At 40.3% G+C, this 22,080-nt stretch overlaps 1 protein-coding gene and 1 non-coding gene across 2 annotated transcripts; both read left to right on the forward strand.

Moving 5' to 3' along the window:
* Positions 1-1,703: 1,703 nt before the first annotated feature.
* spock3 (SPARC (osteonectin), cwcv and kazal like domains proteoglycan 3) lies at positions 1,704-18,881 on the forward strand. The gene is made up of 11 exons (XM_058091634.2): positions 1,704-1,810; positions 1,915-2,037; positions 10,637-10,676; positions 12,291-12,399; positions 12,939-13,047; positions 14,809-14,917; positions 15,116-15,220; positions 15,296-15,517; positions 16,634-16,696; positions 16,812-16,949; positions 17,985-18,881. Exons 2-11 carry the CDS (start codon positions 1,915-1,917, stop codon positions 18,128-18,130), a joined length of 1,164 nt encoding a protein of 387 aa, XP_057947617.2. The 5' UTR covers positions 1,704-1,810; the 3' UTR covers positions 18,131-18,881.
* trnal-cag (transfer RNA leucine (anticodon CAG)) lies at positions 10,959-11,041 on the forward strand. The gene has a single exon. It is a non-coding gene; the product is annotated as a tRNA-Leu (tRNA).
* Positions 18,882-22,080: the final 3,199 nt, after the last annotated feature.

Genomic DNA, 22,080 nt, shown 5'->3' on the forward strand with positions numbered 1-22,080 from the left:
TTACCATCCACAGCCAACTATTGCCCTATGAGTCACCACAACCAAGCAGGTAGTGTTAATGGGATATATAAGGAGCATCTTTCGCCTTCAGGCCTTTCTTATTATGACAAGTAAACACACTGTTAGCTACTGTTTGCTGGATGTATCAGAATCAGAATCACCTTTATTGTATTGCATACAACGAAATTTGCGTGCAATTCCACGGTGAATTTTGTAGAAAGTAAAAATAAAAATAAGGAAAAGAATAAAAATAAAACAAGGAATAAGAATATAAATATAAAAGTGGCATGCAGGTGCTGTTAATGTAAATATATGTACATTATGCCCTGTGATTGGCTATCGACCAGTCCAGGGTGTACCCCACCTCTCGTCCAAAGACAGCTGGGATAGGCTCCAGCACCCCCGTGATCCTCGTGAGCAAAAGTGGTAGAAAATGAATGAACCAATGAATATGTACATCAAAAACAATAACCTATACAGTAACAAAATGTAGAATTGCAGTAACCAAAATGTGGAATTGCAGTAAACAAAATGTAGTATTGCACATATTGTACCTGAGTTTCACTTAAATGAATGAATCATATTGCACATAAGCCCAGTATTGCACATTTCAAGCTTATTGTACATAACAGTGAGGTGTGTGTTTTAGAAGTGCAAAAATAAGTATCATATTCATTTTTGATTGTTGCAGTGATGGCTTTGGGAAAGTATGGTGTGAAACATATTATTTTCAGAGAAATCGATCTGTAAATTGAGCTGAACCTGGCCACTCCATCATTATTCCACTTCCTCAGCAAGGCACTGTCATCTTGGAGGTATGTTTGGGCACCTTATCACATACTACAGTATTAATTGGCCCTGTACCCTAGAAACCGCCCATGAATGATACGGGAAAAAGCCGAAATGATACTGTGTCAAAGCCCAGGGCAGTGATACTGATAAAATATAGAGTTTAACCATGTCCAGTATCAGCCCCTGTAGCTGTCCACTCAGAGCGCCCGGCTCTGGTATCATGCCCGTGAAACAACCAATAAGAGAACAGCACACAAGTGCTTAGTGCCTAGTGCTTCTCCAGTCACCAAAAAACCCAAACTTGATTAATGGAACTTTAATTGTCGGACATTGATAAGATAAGACTGTTGATAAAATATGATTGTTGAAATATTTTTGCAATTATTGTGTTTACACTGTTTAGATATAATACATGTAATAAACTGAACATTTTCTGGAAACAAAATGGTTTTTGATTAAATAGTACGTGATAATAAGCTCATGATTAAATAGTATGCGATAATAAGATCATCACATGGTTTGTCTGGTATCAGGCCCAGAATCATGCCCCCGCGTGCCAGTATGAGCCCTTGACCTTCTGATACTGACACTTGGGGGCATGATACCTGGCCTGATACCAGACAAACCATGTGATACCTATAATTATCATGTTGAAAAGAGCATAACTGCTATACAAGCTGTACACTGATCACTCTTAAATATATCTATATTTCTATAGTATGCCCCCCACTCCCCATCCCGCTATATTGTAATCCAAATGGCTGCCGAAATGTACTTGGGGATATTCATTTTGACTAGATACTCTAACCATTATTGCTAGTCTATCCCTCCCTGACAAGGAAGGAGATTGTCAGAGCGTGTGCACAGTGTCCTGCGCGTTCACGACATGCTGCGCACAGCCTGCCGGTGAGAGAGAAGAGAGAGAGAGGAGAGAGAGATAGAGAGAGAGAGAGCTGGTATTAGTGTTGACAGAGAGCAGCAGAGAGCACATACAGTGTAGACGAGCGGATACGACAAGGTAGGCATGGATGGAACAATCGAACACCCCCACATGGATACATGACGTCGACGTGATGTCTCCGTATTGTTATTTAGCGGTGCTTTCATTGTTTATGTTCACAGATGCTGAGCGTCGCCTTGCTGTGCTTGTGCGCGGTTGCCTTCGGACGCGTCTCGGCTCGCTCCGACAGCGGCAATTTTTTGGACGATAAGTGGCTCACGGGAAGATGGGATAAATTCAGAGATGTAAGGCACCTATTTTTCCTTATGAGTGGATTGTGATTATGCTCTTTCTGCGTCACGGCCGTGGGTTGTGTGTGTGTGTGTGTCACAAGCTCTCCACTGTAAACTGTACATACATGGAAGGCATGTGTGTGTCCTTGCTTGACAAAAACAGGCCTCTTCAGTACATTCATGCATACATATAACCCTTGATTACATGCACTTATGCAGAAAGTGTGCATTAATGAGGCCTGGATGATGTGTGCTAGGGCATGCATTTCTCACTCACCTCACACAATGTCTAATATCCACACGGCTCAGTCGTTATCAGCCGGCTTTTAGTGTGCTTGAGTTGCTTTTTGTTGAAACAACAGCTTTCAATAAGGTGCTGTCAGCCACCATTACCCCGACATGCCTAAGGCCACTTACAGCTGCTGCTCATTGTCATGGCATATAGCATTCAGCCTCTCATCATCATCATCATCGTCATCACCATCATCACTGAGCTCAGCTGCAAAGTGGACCGCAAGCAAATACTGCTGGATTCATGCTTTTTCTTAGAATCCTGATGACCATTAAGGTTCATTTGAAATACTGACCAAAAGAAAGATCTGTAAGCAGTGTGTTGTATGTAAAATAATGCTTTTGTCAGCAAAATACAGTCACTACCTACTTCAGTAGGAACACTTGCAATCTAATGAGATAATGTACAATGTACTGGTTAGTTTTAATAGTAAAGGTTCAGTTCTCTGGAAACCAAAGGAGCTTGTGAGCAGCTTCAGAAAATAAGGACTTTTTTTTTTCCAACAACGACTTGATGTAGAGGCAAAATTAATATTTTTAGTTTCTCAAATGAGTGAGTAAACTTAGTTGGGTGTGTGCCAGAAAATGTGTTCCAGTCAAAATATTTTTTTTCCTCAATTGAGGCTCACTGTGCTACACTATCATAGTCTTAAAACCTGTAAAATGGGTTTTCAACCGAAATTCATTCATTCACTTTCTACCGCTTATCCTCACAAGGGTCGCGGCGGGGGGTGCTGGAGCCTATCCCAGCTGTCTTCGGGCAAGAGGTGGGGTACATCCTGGACTGGTCGCCAGCCAATCACAGGGCACATATAGACAAACAACCATTCACACTCACATTCATACCTATGGACAATTTGGAGTCGCTAATTAACCTAGCATGTTTTTGGAATGTGGGAGGAAACCGGAGTACCCGGAGAAACCCACACATGCACGGGGAGAACATGCACAGAGATAGCCGAGGGTGGAATTGAACTCAGGCCTGCGTGCTAACCACTTATTCACCGTGCAGCCGGTTTTCAACCTAAATGTCCAGGAAAAACATCTGCATTAAAACTTGTCCGTCATCTGTCATGTCAGCATATCATCCAAGCAGCACCAAAGCAGACCTACTTGAAGACGGCATCAAATCATTAACTGCATGTGTGTTTTCATGTTTATTTGGCCATATGCAACACCATTTCTATATAGGGACTACAGTGATATTAGAGAAATAGTTACCATAAAGCTAATTCTGACAGTGTCCAAATACTTTTGTCCAGTGTTACTGAGTATTTCAGTATCATACCATACTGAGAAGAAGTGTTGCTTCTCTTAAATGATGTTTCCACTTCCTGTTTTGTCCCCATTCCTGTTGGTTTCACAGGAATCTCAGCCAGCCGGTATTGAACCGCCTTTTGTGAATCAAGGACTTTAATTTGGATCTTCTGTGACATTCAGTGCATTTGAGTCCAGACTTTTTGTGCTGTTTGATGAAAAGGAGCACATGTAGACTGCTACAGTGCGTCACAAGTGTTTCATCTGTTAACATTTGACATTTCAATAGTAGTTGATTTGGAATTGGAATAATATTAGACTGGTTAAGTGGTTTTTACACTCGTATGACAGTTCCAAATAATAAAGTGTTAGCTCAAACATTGCCTTTACAGTTATATAATAATGCCAACAGTTTTTCCAACAAATTTTGTTTTGAACATTCTTTGGTTTGGTCGGTAATCTTGTGGCTAGTGAGTGCAGTATGTTGTGGATTGTAGGCAGAGTGCCTCTTTTGCCTACGGACAATTAGCAATGATTTGAACTTGCTCTTACTTGCACACCACCATACTTTGAAAACAATTCCCCATGATAACATACCTTTCACTTCCATCACTTTTAATGACAGCCTTCATCCTTTATGCTGCGCACATAAAGTTGCATGGTTCTCCTTCCCTGACATGTATAGTATTTCACTCTTTAAAAACCCGTTCTATGTCATTTGTGTGCTTAAAAGGCTACTGCTGCCTTTTGAAGACACGCTAACATGTAGTTTTTTTCATGCAACATGCTGGGTCGGCTTTTTGTCGCTCACACATAACAGTTGAAGGCAGCAGTGTCGGTAGATACTCGACTACATCATAACCGCAAGAATATTACTTCTGGTTGCATTTCAGTGTTTCTTAACAGCTTGTGACGCTACAGGAACTTCCTGTTTACATGAATCACGGTACAGAACCACAGATGTTTCCTAGCAACTGATTCACACATTTGTAAAGTGCTAACACATTACTCAGATTTTTCAGACATAACATTACTTATTAAGTCACGGACTCTACAATTCATACACTAAAAAATGCAATATCAGCCTTTACTTGAATGTGATTTAAATGTTATATCTCAAGCATATACTGTCTGACTTTCATCTTTCCAGCCATAAGTGGGCCTCCTGCTATGTGTACTAGATAGGATCTTGGCCACTGATTTAATGGAAGTCCTGTTAGGAGAGCGCCTGGGGCTCTCTGTGCTGCATCTCAATTTCAAAAAAAGAATTTTTTTCAGACATTGCAGCAGTACAGTGATTTGCTGTTGGTAAAGGTTGCACTTGCCGTATGAGGGGGGAAAACCCAAAAAGAAGAGGTATGATTGGGAGCATGGTATGTCTTGTGTTTATAAGATTCATTGGCACATACTAGTGGTTTTAGGGTGCTTATTAGCTCAGCGGTGGGAAAACTACCGTCCCCAGGGCACATCGGGCCGACTAAGCATTTGAATCTGGCCCCACCAGTTGCTGCCAATGTATAAACCTTTAACATACAAGCTGGCAACATGACTTGAAAGTGGTCCTTTTAATCGGAGACAACCTTTTGATTGTTGAAGTAACTTTTCATATGCGGCGATCCAGAAAACAAACAAACACAAGCCAACAAATATGGCACATCCAACTTAAACTGTCTGGGAAGTAGAAACGGAGGGCTTTTCACATAAATATACTCTTTAGTAGTCAATGTTTTATAGTTCATATCATAAATCACACATCCTTTATTCATGTACTGTACATTCTGGGTGTCCTAAGGTTGGGTATGGTTTACATCTTATCTGTTACGGTGCCAAATTAATACTTTTTAAACAAGACTGGTGCTTTTTAAAGTCATGTACATTTTGCCAAATTTACCATTTTATTTCAACATTATTTCATCACATGCAAGTTGAACTGAATAAATATTTAAATAACACCAGTAAAATCATAACTGAGTACCGTATTTTCTGGACTATAAGTCGCTCCAGAGTATAAGTCGCACAAGGCCAAAAATACATAATTAGGTAGAAAAAAAACATTGTCGCATTTTTTGTGGGTAATTCATTTTAAAAACTACTTGACCAAAACAGACATTACGTTGTGATAGAATTCTTGTATTTTAGAATTAGGTCAGTTGATTCGAACAAATAGAGTATTTCTGCTAATGTGCTCATCAAGGTTAGATTGATTTCCTAGCAGAAGAACTTATGCTGTGTTATGACTATTTGCTTGTGCCTTGAGACCACGTGTCTCCAAAACAAGTTTCTCCAATGTCATTTTCATTTCAAAAGGTTCTGATTAACCCGGGATATGTCCTTGCACCTGCTAAAGTCCTGATAATGTTTGTATATCTATGCTGTTGTTCTGTCCTTCGGGGGGACACTTGCGGCAGACGCTTGACTGTCTGTTTCAACTGTCTTCCCTTCTGCAGAATAAATATCCATAAAAGACAGATCTATGGTTGAGCAGTTAATTTCTTCTCTCCACCGGTGCTAGCAGAAATCTTCCACAACAACGTCATCTTAGAAGACAAGTTGTAACATTAATAAAATAATAGAGAACAGGCTGAATAGGTGTAAGATATGCTAACACAATGGTTATTCAGCTACACAAAAAATAAACATGAACAGAAAAGGTGTCCAGTGTTTATGTAACATAACGAACAGTTTTAAATACAGTAACTTTTAGTTTTCTTCATCGCTTTACGCCAGTCCCTAACAAGTTTATCACTTCCTCCAAACGTTCTCTCTGCTGCTCGATTACTGTTTTCAGCTGCAAATTAGACTACTTGCAGCTTGTAGTCTGCAGAATATGATTTTCTTTTGGGGAGCATTTGTGTTCTGTCGTTCTCAGTTGTCTTTGTAAGCTAGCGTCTATTGTGTAAGTATAAATTATTATAAATAATAATTTAAAAAATAATTTATAAGTCGCTCTGGAGTATAAGTCGCAGGAACAGCCAACCTATGAAAAGTGCGACTTATAGTCCGGAAAATGCGGTAATTAATTATGCATGCATGCATCAAGTGTAATACCACAGTTGACTCTGCAGTAACAATACCATTAATTCATTCATTTTCTACCGTTTGTCCTCACAAGGGTCGCAGGGGTGCTGGAGCCTATCCCAGCTGTCTTCGGGTGAGAGGCGGGGTACACCCTGGACTGGTGGCCAGCCAATCACAGGGCACATATAGACAAACAACCTATCAATACCATATTTTTATATTAATGTAGCACTAAAAATGAAGCACCGATAGTTACTTGATAGCTACTTGAATTTCGGTATGCATCACTACACTCAATACCTAGCAGAAGGGGAGGGACTAACTAGTTGCAATTTACAATGGAAAAGTAGAGAAGAGGAAGAAAAGAGGAAGAGGAAGAAAAGGAAGCAGATAAATGATGCAATAGTTTTATGTCCGTAAGTGTGCAATGACAGATTTCGGACTGCGCTACCTGGTCAAAATTTGCAGCCTCAAGAACTAAGTGCACAGTGTACATATTCTAGTGCCTTGCCTTTGCCTCACTTTCGCATCGGCCAACTGGAACTTCACCGATGGTGTCTCAAAATAGTCCAAAAAGTGTAATACTGTACTGGACTATACTTATGCTCCTATATACTAATTGACCGTTCCTACCCTATTGTCTCCTGTCATCCATGCATTTCATTTTTCATTCTAAATGATTTGGAATTGATTCATTCGTTCATGATAGACAGACCTGATCATTTGCATGTTAAAGGTCAAAGACCTCCCCTCCCCTTCTCCGCTCCTTCTATGTGCATGTGTCCTGTGCTGTTTGCCTTTTGGAGGGTGAATGATGCAAAAAAGGTACAGACCTTGAGGCCTTTTCCACATCAGAGCACCTCATTGTGGATCCGAGCGTGTTAGTGGGTGCGTGCTTGAACCAGACGGGCTGAGTACAGTGCAAACATGCCCATATTTCTTAAACGTTACAGTGGATGAAAAAAAGTGAAGGAAGCCATGACAGCACAATTAGCAGTAGGGGGAGTTTGAAGAAATGGAAGCAAAGGTGAGGTTATTAAAAGCAGCATTTTTCTTGAGCACTGAAGATAAATGCAGAAGGGTGCTAATGGGCCTTGAGAGCCACATCATTTTGTACGTGTGCACATGATGAGAGATTGTTGAATGAAGGGAAAGAGAGAGAGCGACAGAGGTGGAACAAGATGGAAAGATAAAGTGAATACATGCTATTTTTAGAGGACACTCAGACTCAGGAGGCCATTAGACATTCTATTGTAGAATTTGGGTTTTTCTCTGGTTTCACAAACGCGGGTGGCTACTAGTTTGCACTTGTGCACTGAGGCGCATTCGTCCACTCGGTTGACGGTTTGTAATGTTGACACATTTTGGTGCAGTGTGGTGATGATATGTTGTTTGTTGTACAGTGTGTGTGTGTGTGGGTGCATGTGTTTGCATGCATCTGTTGATTCCATTAAAGAATCAGACCGCGAGCGCTTTTGTTGTTTTATTGTCTTGACTGGTCTAAGTGCCTGGCCTCTATAATGCAATGTTCTCACGTCTCAAAAGAGAGAACGCAAACTCACACAGTTCAACAAATATGTTGCCAATCCTCATATTTAAATTTCCTCTATGGAAAAAACAGACGTCCTTTCTTGACTGTCTTTCCAATGTAAAGATAACCTTGTAGAAAGAAAAAGGTGCTGTGAAAATGGATCAGCACAGCAAGCAAAAACTCAAGAGAGCTGACCCTGTTTGACACAACAGAGGGGGAGAGGCACAAGGGAAAGAGGAGGGGCGGGTTTGACATTAAAATGTCATCCTTGTGTGGCAAACATATGTATTCATTTATGAGTACAGACCAGTTGCACAGTGATTAAATGTATAACAGAATGAGGTAAATACTTTGTGATGTGAGTAACTGCTGCTTTAACCTTCTAGGAAATGATGAACGATAAATAATAGCAAACAATAATAAATAAATAAATAAATAATTAAAAACAGAAATATTGGTTGTAGATTTCTGGCTGCCTGGTGTATTCCTCTCTGTTTACCAGTTTACTTGCAGCTTGTAATCGAGTTTTTTTTTAAAGCAGTTCTTGTTGGGTGTTGGTAAAACACGGACTGCGTAATTCCGGTGGTAATTTGCAAACCAATCCTTGCAAATCTTGAAATGGACCAATCAGAATCGTTTTTTTAGACCGTGGTCTACAGTCCACAGTCTACCGTCCGCGTTTTACCCACACCCCTTCTTGTTCGCGATCAACCAATCAGCGATTGTTTGACTACGAAAACATCTATCATGGCGTCTCTGCCAACATAGTCTAATTCTTCAACAACTTCTGAAGGAAAACAGCAAAAAGTGATGAACCAGTGCCTCCTAAACAAGTATTTTATTAGCGGCAGCAAATCAAACGATGGCACAGGTGAGTGAATCACATTGCTGTGACAATTTGAAGTGGTCACAATGAAACACCACCGATTAGATCCAATACCAAGTGCTGATTTTGCACAAGCTACAAAATCTAACGCTTCCATTTCTCTGTGTATTTTTCTGTATCTTTGCTTCACAAATTATTGTTTGACCATTGAGCATTTTTTCTGGATTAAAAACGCTTTACTAGTACACAAATGTGTCTATTCAATAAAGTTTCATTTTGGTGCACAACTTATAAATATCACTGCTTACTACGACTACCATGTGTAAGGTAGTATGGCATGCCATGTTAACATACATCTCCACAATTTTTCAGACATACCTCCAAATACAATGCGTCAGTACTATTATCTGATGAATTATCAGATTGATGCTAAATATAATAAACATTGATAAATGATAATTAATTTAATATCAGCCTCATATCATCAAGGCAAAGTGCCTAGAACTCTCTTGACAATCCAGATTTCCATGCAATGTCATGATCTATGTAGGAAAACAACCACAAGAAATGATAATCATTTAATCTGTATTTGAGATTCTCATGTGATGCCACAAAAATTATGATATCATTATGGCAGTCTTTTCATTTTACATGGGGCAAGTTCGGGCAAGTAGTTCTCACCTTAAGGATTCCCCATGGGCAAGTAATTTTTGTTTTTAATGTAGAGCCCTGCTGCATACTAGGTTTCTCTGGGGTGCAAGTCGCAGGACCCAGCCAAACCATGAAAAAAATGTGACTTATAATCCATAAAATCCTGTAAATACTATATATGCCACTGTAAGCAGCACATGCATAGAGGGAGCATTGTATGTAGAAATAAACAGCAAAGAAACAAGGACATCAGACTTCAAACTGCTGTGTTGAATGCATATTCAATTGCATGAGTTGAAAAAAAGCAAGGACTATTTTTGAGTTGTGTCACAATAAAACAGTTATTAAATTAAATGAATGTAACAGCCTAAGATTAAGGTAGCTTCACAAGTATTGTTTTCACACTGAATGGGACTGAATTGATTTATTTTTGCCTGGGAAATGTATTCGAAGGCGGCAGGAGCTAAATCACATTTACGCATAGGTCACAAAAGTCAGTCACATAACCAAGTGGAAGCAAGAAAGAATAAAGTGGTAACACTCTCGGGAAAATACAAAGTACAATTGAATTATGCTTAAAACGTAGCACAAACAAGCTATTGTTGCTTGTAAAATGCAAAACAGTAGCATCAGACTTGTCTGACAAATACGAAACACAACTACCTTATGTTTTATAGCATGTTTTATATGCTCCTCAAAGCCAATATTTTCCTTTTGAAGCTGCTCAGTTTAATGAGATTCTCCGTGACTCTACTCAAACCGCTATTATCTTGACTAAACATGTGGATGCCTTGAGCGTTTGTGATTGATGCTCACCGAGACAGACGTTCATCCACTTTGGTTGATGAAGAAACAAAAAAAAAATCCTGCTTAACATGATTTCTTATTTTCTCTTTCTATAATGCCTTCCCTAAAGGAAGTGGAGGTTTGTATGGAACCTTTAATACCATATCCAATTATAAATATGCTTATATTTTTATTTTTTTTATTTGAACTGTATTCTTATGGTTATTATGGTTAATCTTTTATGGTTTCAGGAGCCTGGAACCTGGAATCCATCCAAGCCATTCGATCAAGGTATGTGTCAACAGTTTCCATGTGGTTTGGTGCATATACACCTAACACAAATATAAAATAACACTATTTTATTGCTCTCATGAACCGAACTGAAAGATGTCAAACTTTTTCTATGTACACAAAAAGCCTAATTCTCTCCAACTTTGTTCATAAATCTGTCTAAATCTGTTTTAGTGAGCACCCATAATTCATAATTCAGCTGCATGGTTACTGCATAGATGTGCATTAGGTTGGCTACAATAAAAGATCACTTCAAAATGTGGCGGTTAAATGCCATCCAATGTCAGGATGGCCGAGCGGTCTAAGGCGCTGCGTTCAGGTCGCAGTCTCCCCTGGAGGCGTGGGTTCGAATCCCACTTCTGACAACAACCTTTTATAAATTTCCCCACTGAGGGTCGAATAAAGGCATATCTTGTCATAGAGTGCTAGCAGAAGTGATAAAGACCTACACAATGCAATCACTCAAAAAAGGATGCTTGCTCATTAAAATGTAGCAGTAAAACATAATGAACGTCACATAGCCTTGTTGATTATTTTGTGTCCGCTGGCAGTAAGTAGAGAGCGTAGCAACGGGCCGCAGGCATCTAATTTCTTATCCTTGGTTGCGCTGCTGTGCTTATCTCATGGAGCGAGCCAACATGCCTGAATAGAAAGACTTAATGGGAATCAAGAGGGACGTGCTGCTCAGTCACATGCACTTCATTTGCTCCCAAATTGAAATGTACCGTTCACCAGTGGTGGCCGTTTTTCATCCGATAGACTTTTCAAGCCATAGACGGATGATCCTGTAATAACAAGCATGGATGACAACAGAAGCATCATTTTATTTCTCCAGTCACCTTCATTTGCCTTTGTTCCAGAGGAGGTGATGAATGCTGGGACATGAGCACATCAAATTGGAAGCCCAAACCCAGGAGTATCTACGCTGGACATGTCAGGGAAACAATAGCATTAGAGAGTGCATTGGAGGATGGAGGCTGTGTAATCTAGCAAAGCTGCTCAGGGATTACCCTAAGGTTCTTTAGCGGAGAGGTCGTTGACAAACTGTTCTCAGATCAGTCGAAGACCTTGGCTTCTATGTTCTGCTACATACACCAGAGCCAGACCTGTATTCAGATGGGACTGACTTGCTTTTGCCGATAAATATCACACCTCTCAGACTTATCAGCGTTATCTAAAATCAGCTCCCTTAAAAGCCGCACATAGTACTTAGCTGCCACCAGATCAGTGTAAAGGATCTTTGCTCAAGGAACGCACAAGCCCGGCGAACAGCTCAAGCTGATGTGAGGTCAGACGTAGCGTTTATAACTAGTTCCATCTGTTTTTAGCAGTAAGGATGCTTAACCGGCTTTGAGTTCAGCGTGAGAGAGACATTAGTGGCTAGAATTAACGTGCGCAAGCAGATGTCTCACACGTATCCATGTAGCTTGGAAGGATGAAAATGAAAGTACATGCTTTGACTACAGAATTTGCTGACGGCTTTTGAAAGAACAAAACGAACATTTAATCTGTGGAGATTATTCTCTTTGCTCCTGTGTTTATTGTTTCTTTGGAGCAATGAGGAAACTATAAATACACACACACTTAAAAGGAGGTCGTTTTGTGTGCATGCAGGCCTTGATCCCGCCAAAGACCCCTGTTTGAAGATCAAATGTGGCCGCCACAAGGTGTGTGTGGCCGAGGACTACAAAACAGCCACTTGTGTCAGCCAGAGGAGGGTTAGGTAAGCAACACATAGACACACATAAACACACATACACGCACATGTGGAAGCTACTCTGTTATAGTCACATGTTCACATACAATAAAGCTGCAAATGAAAGATGATTCTCTTCATTATGACTGTACTGTGTTGTTTCTTATGACTTATTTATTTAAGATGTAAGGAAGCACTAAACACCAGCTATGTTTGCAACTGCTGCACCGGTTGCTTCTCTCCCTCATGGTTGTGTCCAATTACCATTGTACCGATACTGCTTTGCAACCAAGACAAAGCCCTGCCAAGTGATGTGAATGGGCCTTGAATATGAGTTTGTTGTGTGTGTGAGTGGGGGGGGAGACTGCAGACTGGACAGAGGACAGTAACGCCACTCTGACCTCATTTCCCATTCTTATCCACCACACAATTACCGTCACATAGAGATATCAAATGAGAAAATAATCATACAGAAATCCTAAATCCCCCGACTGGTGTCTAAAATTGCTGTAAGGACATTGTACAGTGCATCATCACCATCATCATCATTCTATTCTGTTCTCCAGCTTTAAAGACGCCAATTTGTACCAGAGTCCGGGGTCAAAGTGCAAACCCTGCCCTGTGGTCCACCCTTCCCCTGTTTGTGGAACTGATGGACACACCTATTCTACCAAGGTACACTCAAGCACACAAATGCCATGTCTACGTGAATACAGGTATTTTAAAAGCATATCTTTTTCTATGTGTTTCGGCCTCTCATCCACACACAAACATCGGCATAAACAATTTTTTGTTTTTAATCAAGAAAGAAATGTGCATGATGCAGATGACATCATCTCATGTTTTCCAACCACACTGAACAACAGAACATGAAATTACTGACTTATGGGTGTTGGTTTTCATTCATGCAGCGGTAGACTTGTGTGTGTGTGTGTGCTTCATAACACACATGAGTGCTGAATGTACTGTTGTTAATATACAGTACAACAATATTGATGAACAGTCGTATTGTGCAGGCTGCACGGCGGTCGAGTGGTTAGCGCGCAGACCTCACAGCAAGGAGACGAGCTGTGATTCCACCCTCTGCCATCTCTGTGTGGAGTTTGCATGTTCTCCCCGTGCATGCGTGGGTTTTTTCCGGGTACTCCGGTTTCCTCCCACATTCAAAAAACATGCTAGGTTAATTGATGACTCCAAATTGTCCGTAGGTATGAATGTGAGTGTGAATGGTTGTTTGTCTATATGTGCCCTGTGATTGGCTGGCGACCAGTCCAGGGTGTACCCCGTCTCTCGCCCGAAGACAGCTGGGACAAGCTCCAGCACCCCCGCGACCCTTGTGAGGATAAGCGGTAGAAAACGAATGGATGAATGAACGTATTGTGCAAGCAAATCAGCTGTGAATGTTTTAACGGTGAAAGTGTATAAGATGATACTTTTTCTCAGTCTTTGAACCCTGTGGCTGGTACAGTGATGCGTCTAATTTTACATTCCACATGATGCATAAAGTGCAGCTTCAGGAAGTAATGCGTGGACAAGTGAAGAGGAAGCTAATATCATGTTTGAAAGTCTTATGTGTTATAGTGTTTTGATCTGACACAATTACTTCAGCTTCTGTTTGGACTGCCAACTGTCCACGATTACCAACCCATTTCAAAAGGCTGGACTACTGCGGGATGAAGACGGTAGCTCAAGCTAAATGACTAATTTCCCTTGAGCAAAAGTGACATAAAGAGTAACAATGAAAGAGGGAGACTGACAAAGTGTGTGATGAAGGAATTATGAGGCTGTTCAATTTTGACACTGAAGAAGACAACTTTTTTTCCTAAAAATGTTAATCATTTGACAGCCCTAGTTTTTAACAAATGGCTGCTCTGCTACTTTTGTTTCGACAAAGGGTGGATGATTCCCTACATAATCTTTTCTAATTGTTTTAATAAACAGCGCTGACAACCTTGAACAATAAATGGACTCAGCACATGACTCCAATGTTCAAAGGACTTTGATTTGTACTTATTGCATTTACAGTAAATTAATTCATCAGTGTTTTTATTTGTGACCTAGTTTCGGAAGCACATGATTGTGCTATGTTAATAAAATTGGATTGAATTTATGCATGCAGGTCAAAAATTAGTATTTCAACTAGAATAACAATGGGATGTGGATGTAAACATGTTTAATTTACTTTACTAAGATGAGAAAAACACTTACTCTGAAGCCCAAAACATGATACTTTTCTAATGTTGTTTGTGTAGGGCTTTATAGTTAGCAGTGACATATGTGAAGTGTATTTATGGATTCAATTTCTTTCATTGTTTAGTGTACCTAATGTGCAAGAAGACACTTTCTGCTGGTTTTCCTTATACGACCTCAAATAGAAACATGGAGGTCACATCAGTTCGCTTACATTTTTCTCTTTCCCCTGTCTCGTTGGCTCAGTGCAAGTTAGAATACCAGGCATGCATCAGTGGGAAGAAGATTGCTGTCAAGTGTGTGAGCGTGTGTCCTTGCCCCTCTCATGCTAAAGAGAGCTCCACAGATAGGAAAGGTAGGCCACACACACACACACACACACACACACACTACAAACTAAGATGAATACTCTGGCGCATGAACAGGATGATATCCTGGCCCATTTTCAAGCTCATTGATCAGCTGCAGTGATTCCCGTCGACTTTGCGCCACCCAAAGGCAAGGAAGGAGGCACAATAAAGCATCATTAATCATTAGTGTTGTTCTTTTTCAGTGTGCAGCGAGTCAGAACTCAAGGAGGTAGTGGGTCGTCTGGGAGACTGGTTCAGAGTCCTACATGACAATGGCAACCACAAAAGAGACAAGATCCAAAAGAACAGTGAGTGGGTGCCATTGAATACATACAGACGTCTTTTTCTACAATACATCATATATCCATGCCCTTTGTTATCAGAGTTTGACGTCGGGGCATCACCTGCATGCAAAGACCCTCTGGGATGGATGTTCTCCCGCTTGGACACAAACTTTGACCTCCAGCTGGACCAATCAGAGATCAAGAGCCTCTACTTGGACAGGAACGAGCCTTGCTCTGACGCATTCTTCAAGTCGTGTGATACACACAAAGACAAAGTGATTAGCAGCTCGGAATGGTGCAGCTGTTTCCAGAGGTACACAGGTAATGCATACTGTAGCTCATATTAATAAACATGTTATTGGTGTTGCTATTTTGATACATATTTTCCACAACATTCTTGCATAAGGTCTATGTAGACCAGGGGTGGGCAAACTTTTTGACTCGCGGGCCGCATTGATTTAACAAAATTGACGGGGAGGGCCAGACTATATATTTTACATGTAACAATTATTTTTTATTTTTCATTATTATTATTATTATTATTATTAGATCGTTATTAGAGTATTAGACCACGTCAAATAACAAAATTGATAAAACCATCAAAAGGTTGGCTCAAGCCATGATGCCAGGTTGTATGTTGAGTTTATGAACTACTTTGGAAAGAACGGCCGTGCCGTATTCAAACACTTGGCGGCCCGGATGTGGCCCTTGGGCCGTAGTTTGCCCACCCCTGATGTCGACCCTCAGTCATCCACACTACGGTACAAAACATATAACTAAATGGAAATTGAAGTCGCTCATGCTGTACATAGAACACACAATGAACATAAAATAAAATAATTACATGAAACAGTAATTTAAAAAAGAGAGAGAATAATTCCTTAACTTAATAGGAGGCGAAAGAAGAAGTGACAGGATTTACAGTAATCCTTCGTTTATTGCACTCTGGAGCCTATCCCAGCTGTCTTCCGGCCGGTCGCCAGCCAATCACAGGGCACATATAAACAAACAACCATTCATACCTATGTACAAGCATGCATATTTTTGGAATATGGGAGGAAACCGGAGTACCCGGAAAAAACCCACGCAGGCAAAGGGAGAACATGCAAACTCCACACAGAGATGCTGTGCAGCCCATGGTAGTGACAAACAATCGAAAAAAACAGCAAAAAAATATTAATCAATAATATTTGGAAATGGTAAGGGTTTGTTAATATTGAACATGCTTAACAAAATTATAACAGGACCCTGCTGTTTTTACTCCACATATTGGTATGGCAAAGTTTTTAGTGTTTTCCTAAAGCAGCACTTTCGGAAAAAAGAAGCCGAAATACAAAAGGTGACACAAAAGCCCACAGAGAGGCAGCTTTCACATCAACTGAAACATTGTCCACCAGGCAAACGTTGCAGTTTGTCACTCTCCTCCCCCCTTTCCAGACTCCCCTTGTAAAGCTGAGCTGTCCTCCATCAATAAGAAGCAAGTGGGAAAGAAGCTGCTTGGTAAGCACACACACACACATGCACACACACGCGCGCACACACACACACACACACACTAATGTTAACACTGCCACCTCCACTGATGGTGTGCCCGTCTGTGTGCTTTGGCTCCCAGGCCAGTATCTGCCGTCCTGCGATGAGGACGGCTACTATCGCTCGCACCAGTGTCACAGCAGCAGCGGCCAATGCTGGTGTGTGGATCGCTATGGCAACGAGCTGGCTGGCTCGCGTACCCATGGCCCTGCGGACTGCGGTAGGTAAAGTCAGATGAGGGAACTGAGAACAATGCTGTGGAAAGCTCCAAATTCAAAGGCCGTGCACATTGGGAAAGGAAAAAGGGCCTTGCACAAAAAGTTGGAGGTTGAACTATTGTTGTGGGTGTTTTGCTTTGTCTTTGGCTTTTTTTTTTGCAACACTTGCAAAGTAAGACTAACTTAAACGGGGTGTTAAGAGAAGAAGTTAGCAGACTTGCATTCAAAGTAGTCCCAGTTGAGTGTTCCGTGTTAGGCCAAAGTGCAAAGTATGTCGGAGATGATGCAACTTTGCAAAGTTGCAAAGCTTACAGCAGGGATGGGCAAACTACGGGCCGGGGGCCACATCCGGTCCGTCAAGTGTTTCAATACGGCCCGTCCGTTCTTTCCAAAGTATTTCATTGAAACTTAACATACAACCTGGCATCATGGCTTGAGCCAACCTTTTGATGCTTTAAGTTGCTTTTTTATCAATTTATTTATTTGATGTGGTCTGCTGTTTACAAAGTGCTCCAGGTTGCATGACACTTTTACAGATATAATCATTCCAGATGGACTGTCAGAATTCTATGTGTAAAATACGTATATAGTCTGGCCCCCGTCAGTTTTGTTAAACCAATGCGGCCCACGAGTCAAAAAGTTAACCCACCCCTGGCTTACAGTATTTAATCCTATCTCACATCAGTTTCACATCTGTACAGTTATCAGAGTTAAATAGCTAGCTCGGTAGCTTCCGCCAGTACAGCATATAAACAAAGATGCATAAGTCGAACAGCATAGTTGACAAGGTAGTGACGCAGCACACCGGTCACGAGGGTGATGTCACTCTGCATTAAAGCTGTCCACTAGTAGCTGGTCTTCACTAAATCAAAGAGCCGCTTATGTGCCAGCTAATATCTTGGTTGGACCACTTCAGGGAGTCACGCTTGCTGTAAACATTGTTTCCTCATCCGTTCAAACGAAACCGTTGCACAGAAGCGTGTTTGGAAAATCCCAAATCTTCTCCCTTTGTGACTGATTGATGATTGTGTCTGCAGGCGTGGTTGTCGAGTCTTCAGGAGATCTCGGCAGTGGGGATTCAATGATCACAGAGGATGATGAAGATTCGTTCGTGCTCAGTGACCAAGCCGGAATGGATGATGAGGATGATGAGGATGACGACGACGATGAATATCTGTCGTAATTTGTTTTCTTTTTTTAAAGAAACTGTTTGTTTGGTAAAACCGCACCTTTCTTGGTGACTCCCCAGGCAGATACTTCATCATACTAACAGCCTACGGACTAATCTCTGTGTATTCTTTCCAAAATATACATATGTTGCAAGCAAATTATTTTTTCTTTCAGTTTCTCGTCCTGATTATAAAGTAATGACATTTGCTCCCTTGGCCAAACAATGAAAACCAATGCATTGCTTTGGATGCGGTCACATGTGCAAAGACCTCCCCCTTCATTGGACACTCATGTCCTCCAGTGTGTCCTGACCTTGTGCACCACTCTGTGTGTTGATGCCTGAGGCGTGCTATTTAAGAGATCCCACCCCACCCCCTCCCCCTTCTTTACCCTCATCTAATGTTCCAGTGAATAGGTGGGATGTTCATGATGTAGATAAGATAATATTGCACTCTTTAGGCTTTCTTTTCATCTCCATTTGGAACCGAAAAACAAGATAAGGCATCAGACATGCTTTGTTTGGAGATGAAACACACACAAAAAAAAAATCTGAAAAGGCTACACCACAAGGAAAGGCCGATTTAGTGCTTAGGAGGGAGTGAAAATTCCCTACTGTATTTTTCTAATCCATTGTTGTATGATTACAAAGGATTTGTTGTTGTAGCATGTCAAAATGCTGCGTGAGGTATATAAAACAACGTGTGTACAGATGAAACACAGCTAGCAAAACATCAAATTAACAAAAAAAAGATGTTTACTGGGCTTAGAAACAAACATGCTGTACATTTGATGTTTTTTGCTTTTGTTTGGAGTCTTGTAAGAGTGGAGTACAAATAGATGAGGTGTTGCACAGAAGCCATGCAGGCTGATCAGGAAGGTGATGGTGTGCCTTTTTCTAGTGCGGACGCATGATGATGATGATGATGCTTACTGGAGTGAAACTGACCTAGAGACAGTTTTAAATTAAAAAAAATCTATACATCATTTTGGCCGCTCCTTTACACAATGGTGTTTTTGTGAGTGAAAATGATGATTTTACTATTAGTGGTGTAAATCAATACATTTGAATATCATGCAAAAGTATGTTTATTTCAGGAGTGGAGTCAAATTAAGACCAGTAAAAAGCTAGGGAAGTTTGCTGATTATGGATATATTATATTATGGAACTTTTTGCAATAGAGTCAAACTTTGCCTTTTGTGCACCACAGTTTTCATCAAACATTTTGTTTTGTTTGTTTACTAATTGCATGTTACAAATTAGTCCATTTTCCCTGTCTGTACTTTCTCATTTTGTGAAATCAAGCACCCCAAAAAGAGCTGCACCTTTATAATTTACCATAACAAGGTGCGACACATTTCTCCTGTAATGCAAATACACAGTAGAATATTCCAAATACAGGGTATAGTGTGCAAATGTCCAAAATAAAAACCTTGTTTACTTACTATGGTCGCATAAACAAGCTCTTAGGCAGATCTGATCTGAAGAATGACTGTTGAGCTTTTTTGTCTGTTAGTGCTCTCCTACAGCAGAGCTTTCCTTCCTTTCTTTCTTGTAGGATCACGTCTTAAGGCACACAAGCTATTTAGCTGCTTAGATTGAAAATATTTTTGACTAGTAGCCTACAGCGAGTAAGAGGAAAGGACAAAAAAACCTGCTTTTTATGGAAATAAGACAACGTTTTAATGTTATTTAAGAGTTTAATTCCCGTGCTTGACTAATCAGCTAGTCCAGAAACTAATTTATTTTGCCTTTCACATAACTGAAGTTAGACGATTTGAGAAAAATATATGTTTGTCTTTATTTTGCTCGAGGTGGTGCATTTCCCTGAAGTTTTCTGGGTTCTCACACTTTAAAATACCCTGAGCTATAGTGTGTAAACCATTCTCAGATTCATCTGTTAATGGTCTTATGCAGATCTGGGGTCACTTCAGTACTCGGATGTTCAATTTCAAAGTGGTAGCATGGAGGGAAGGGAAGGGAAGGGAAGGGAAGGGAAGGGCGCCGGTCACCCCAGGGTGCAAAATATCCAAAGTAGTGTTCATAACTGGACTTGTTTTCCTTCTCTTCTGAACAACTCAACTATAGTGGCCCCAAAGGATAAAAATAAAAGACTGAGAGTGGTGCAAATACAGTAATCCCTCATTTATTGCGGTTAATCGGTTCCGGTCCCAACCGTGATGAGTAGATTCCCACACAGAAAAGCTGCAAGTAACATTTTTTTTCATAGCCAATTAATATGAAGCTTGTAGCTATCATCTAAACAGTTAGTGTTTGGGTCCAAAACAGATCAGAAAAGAGGCTGACATTTTGATTATCTTGTTGATTATCTTGCCTAGATAATAGGTCTTTGATTAAAATATTCACATTTGAGAGGCAGAAATCGAGATATTCACATTTGTAAATAAAAAAAATTATGAATTGAATACCAAAAAAGAAATCGGATAATCAATAAATCATTGCTGTACTGTAAAGTAGGACTCCTTATTCCTTACAACCTTCTAAATATGGAATGTAGCATTATTAGAGCTCTCTAAAAATGAAATAACACCCCTATAGTTAACTTATATTACTAATATTACTTATATAAACTTATACACTTATATTACTCAACATAGTAGATTTAATCAGAAAAAATAAGATAATATAGACTCACACTTTGGCATTGGGAGAGTTCCTTGTTCTGGACAATACTTCATATGATGGCTGTCCCATCATTGCTGACACCTAGTGACCAATGTAGAAGATTGCATATCAGAATATGCTTTGAATATGCTTTGTCTTCTACGAAATTCTTAATTTAGCTTTAAATTTGCTTAAATATACATTTTTTTTTACTAATCGGCTGTATTGAGCCACAAGACAAAGGTGATTTATTCATATATTTTGGAAAAACCGTGATAGAGTGAAGCCATGGAATTTGAAGTGGCAAGGGATTACTGTATTTGACTGATCCGTTCAGTGGTGACCCACACACTGCGTCACTGTTCTTTATTCATGTTATTGCATACTTTGCATGCATAGCCGCAAAGAGATTTTTTGTGAGTAATTTTGATCACGTTCAAATTATTTTCGAGTGTGTGTTAGACTTCAACATGGGTAAAAAGTGGCATCTCATTCAATTTACATGAATTTTGGGCCATGCAGCCTAAAGTCGTGATCTCAACTGGTGTGCCGTGACACACTTAACCGTTTTCAGTGGGTGCCTGGGCAAAAGTAATAATAGTGTAATGACCCCATGCTCGTGAACACACCTCGCTTTCTTGTCTGTGCTATTTACTTCAGCAGACGCATAACCATTTCAAATAATATTTGAGAAGATTAAGTTGAAGTTTCTCCACAATTTGTCATTGAAGGGAAATGGTGTGTCCCGGTGCCAAACCAGTTGAGAACCATTGAACTAAAGCATGGCTCTGACACTTATTGATTTTGCTTTCTTGTCAATCCCTTTTTTTCCAATACTTCCAATAAAGAATAAGCGAGCAATCCAAAATGCAAACTGAGACACTGTAGCCATTTTCAACATTTTCATTTTCTTTTTTTACAGTGTGCATAAGAATTGCTGAAATAAAAGCTATATTGACCACTGCTCTATTGTGTGTGGTCACTAATGTTGCTTCACTGACTCCAGTCTCCTCATTGCTTCACTTCCCGATTGGGGGGGTGGAAGAAGGGAAGTGACAAATGCTAATTGAGAAGTGAAAAACACAAGCATGAGATACACAGCCGGTGTTGTCTGGGAACAAAATGACTACAATAAGTGGGAAAATGAGAGCGTTTATGCATGACTTCAGATCGAGGTGGGGGGTGGGGATGATAAAGCGTTTATTTGTGTGTGCGCGTGTAGCGGCATCACTGCATTATGTAGGAGGAGTACAAGTTAATATTTCATGATTTATGGCACACTATATAGTACACATTCACACACAGCTAACGGACAGTATATCAGGAAATGTATTTCTAAA

This window comes from Doryrhamphus excisus, linkage group LG9 (genome assembly GCF_037039965.1).
Source record: "Doryrhamphus excisus strain RoL-2023G ecotype Guam linkage group LG9, RoL_Dexc_Guam_v1.1, whole genome shotgun sequence".
NCBI classification, from domain to species: Eukaryota; Metazoa; Chordata; class Actinopteri; order Syngnathiformes; family Syngnathidae; genus Doryrhamphus; species Doryrhamphus excisus.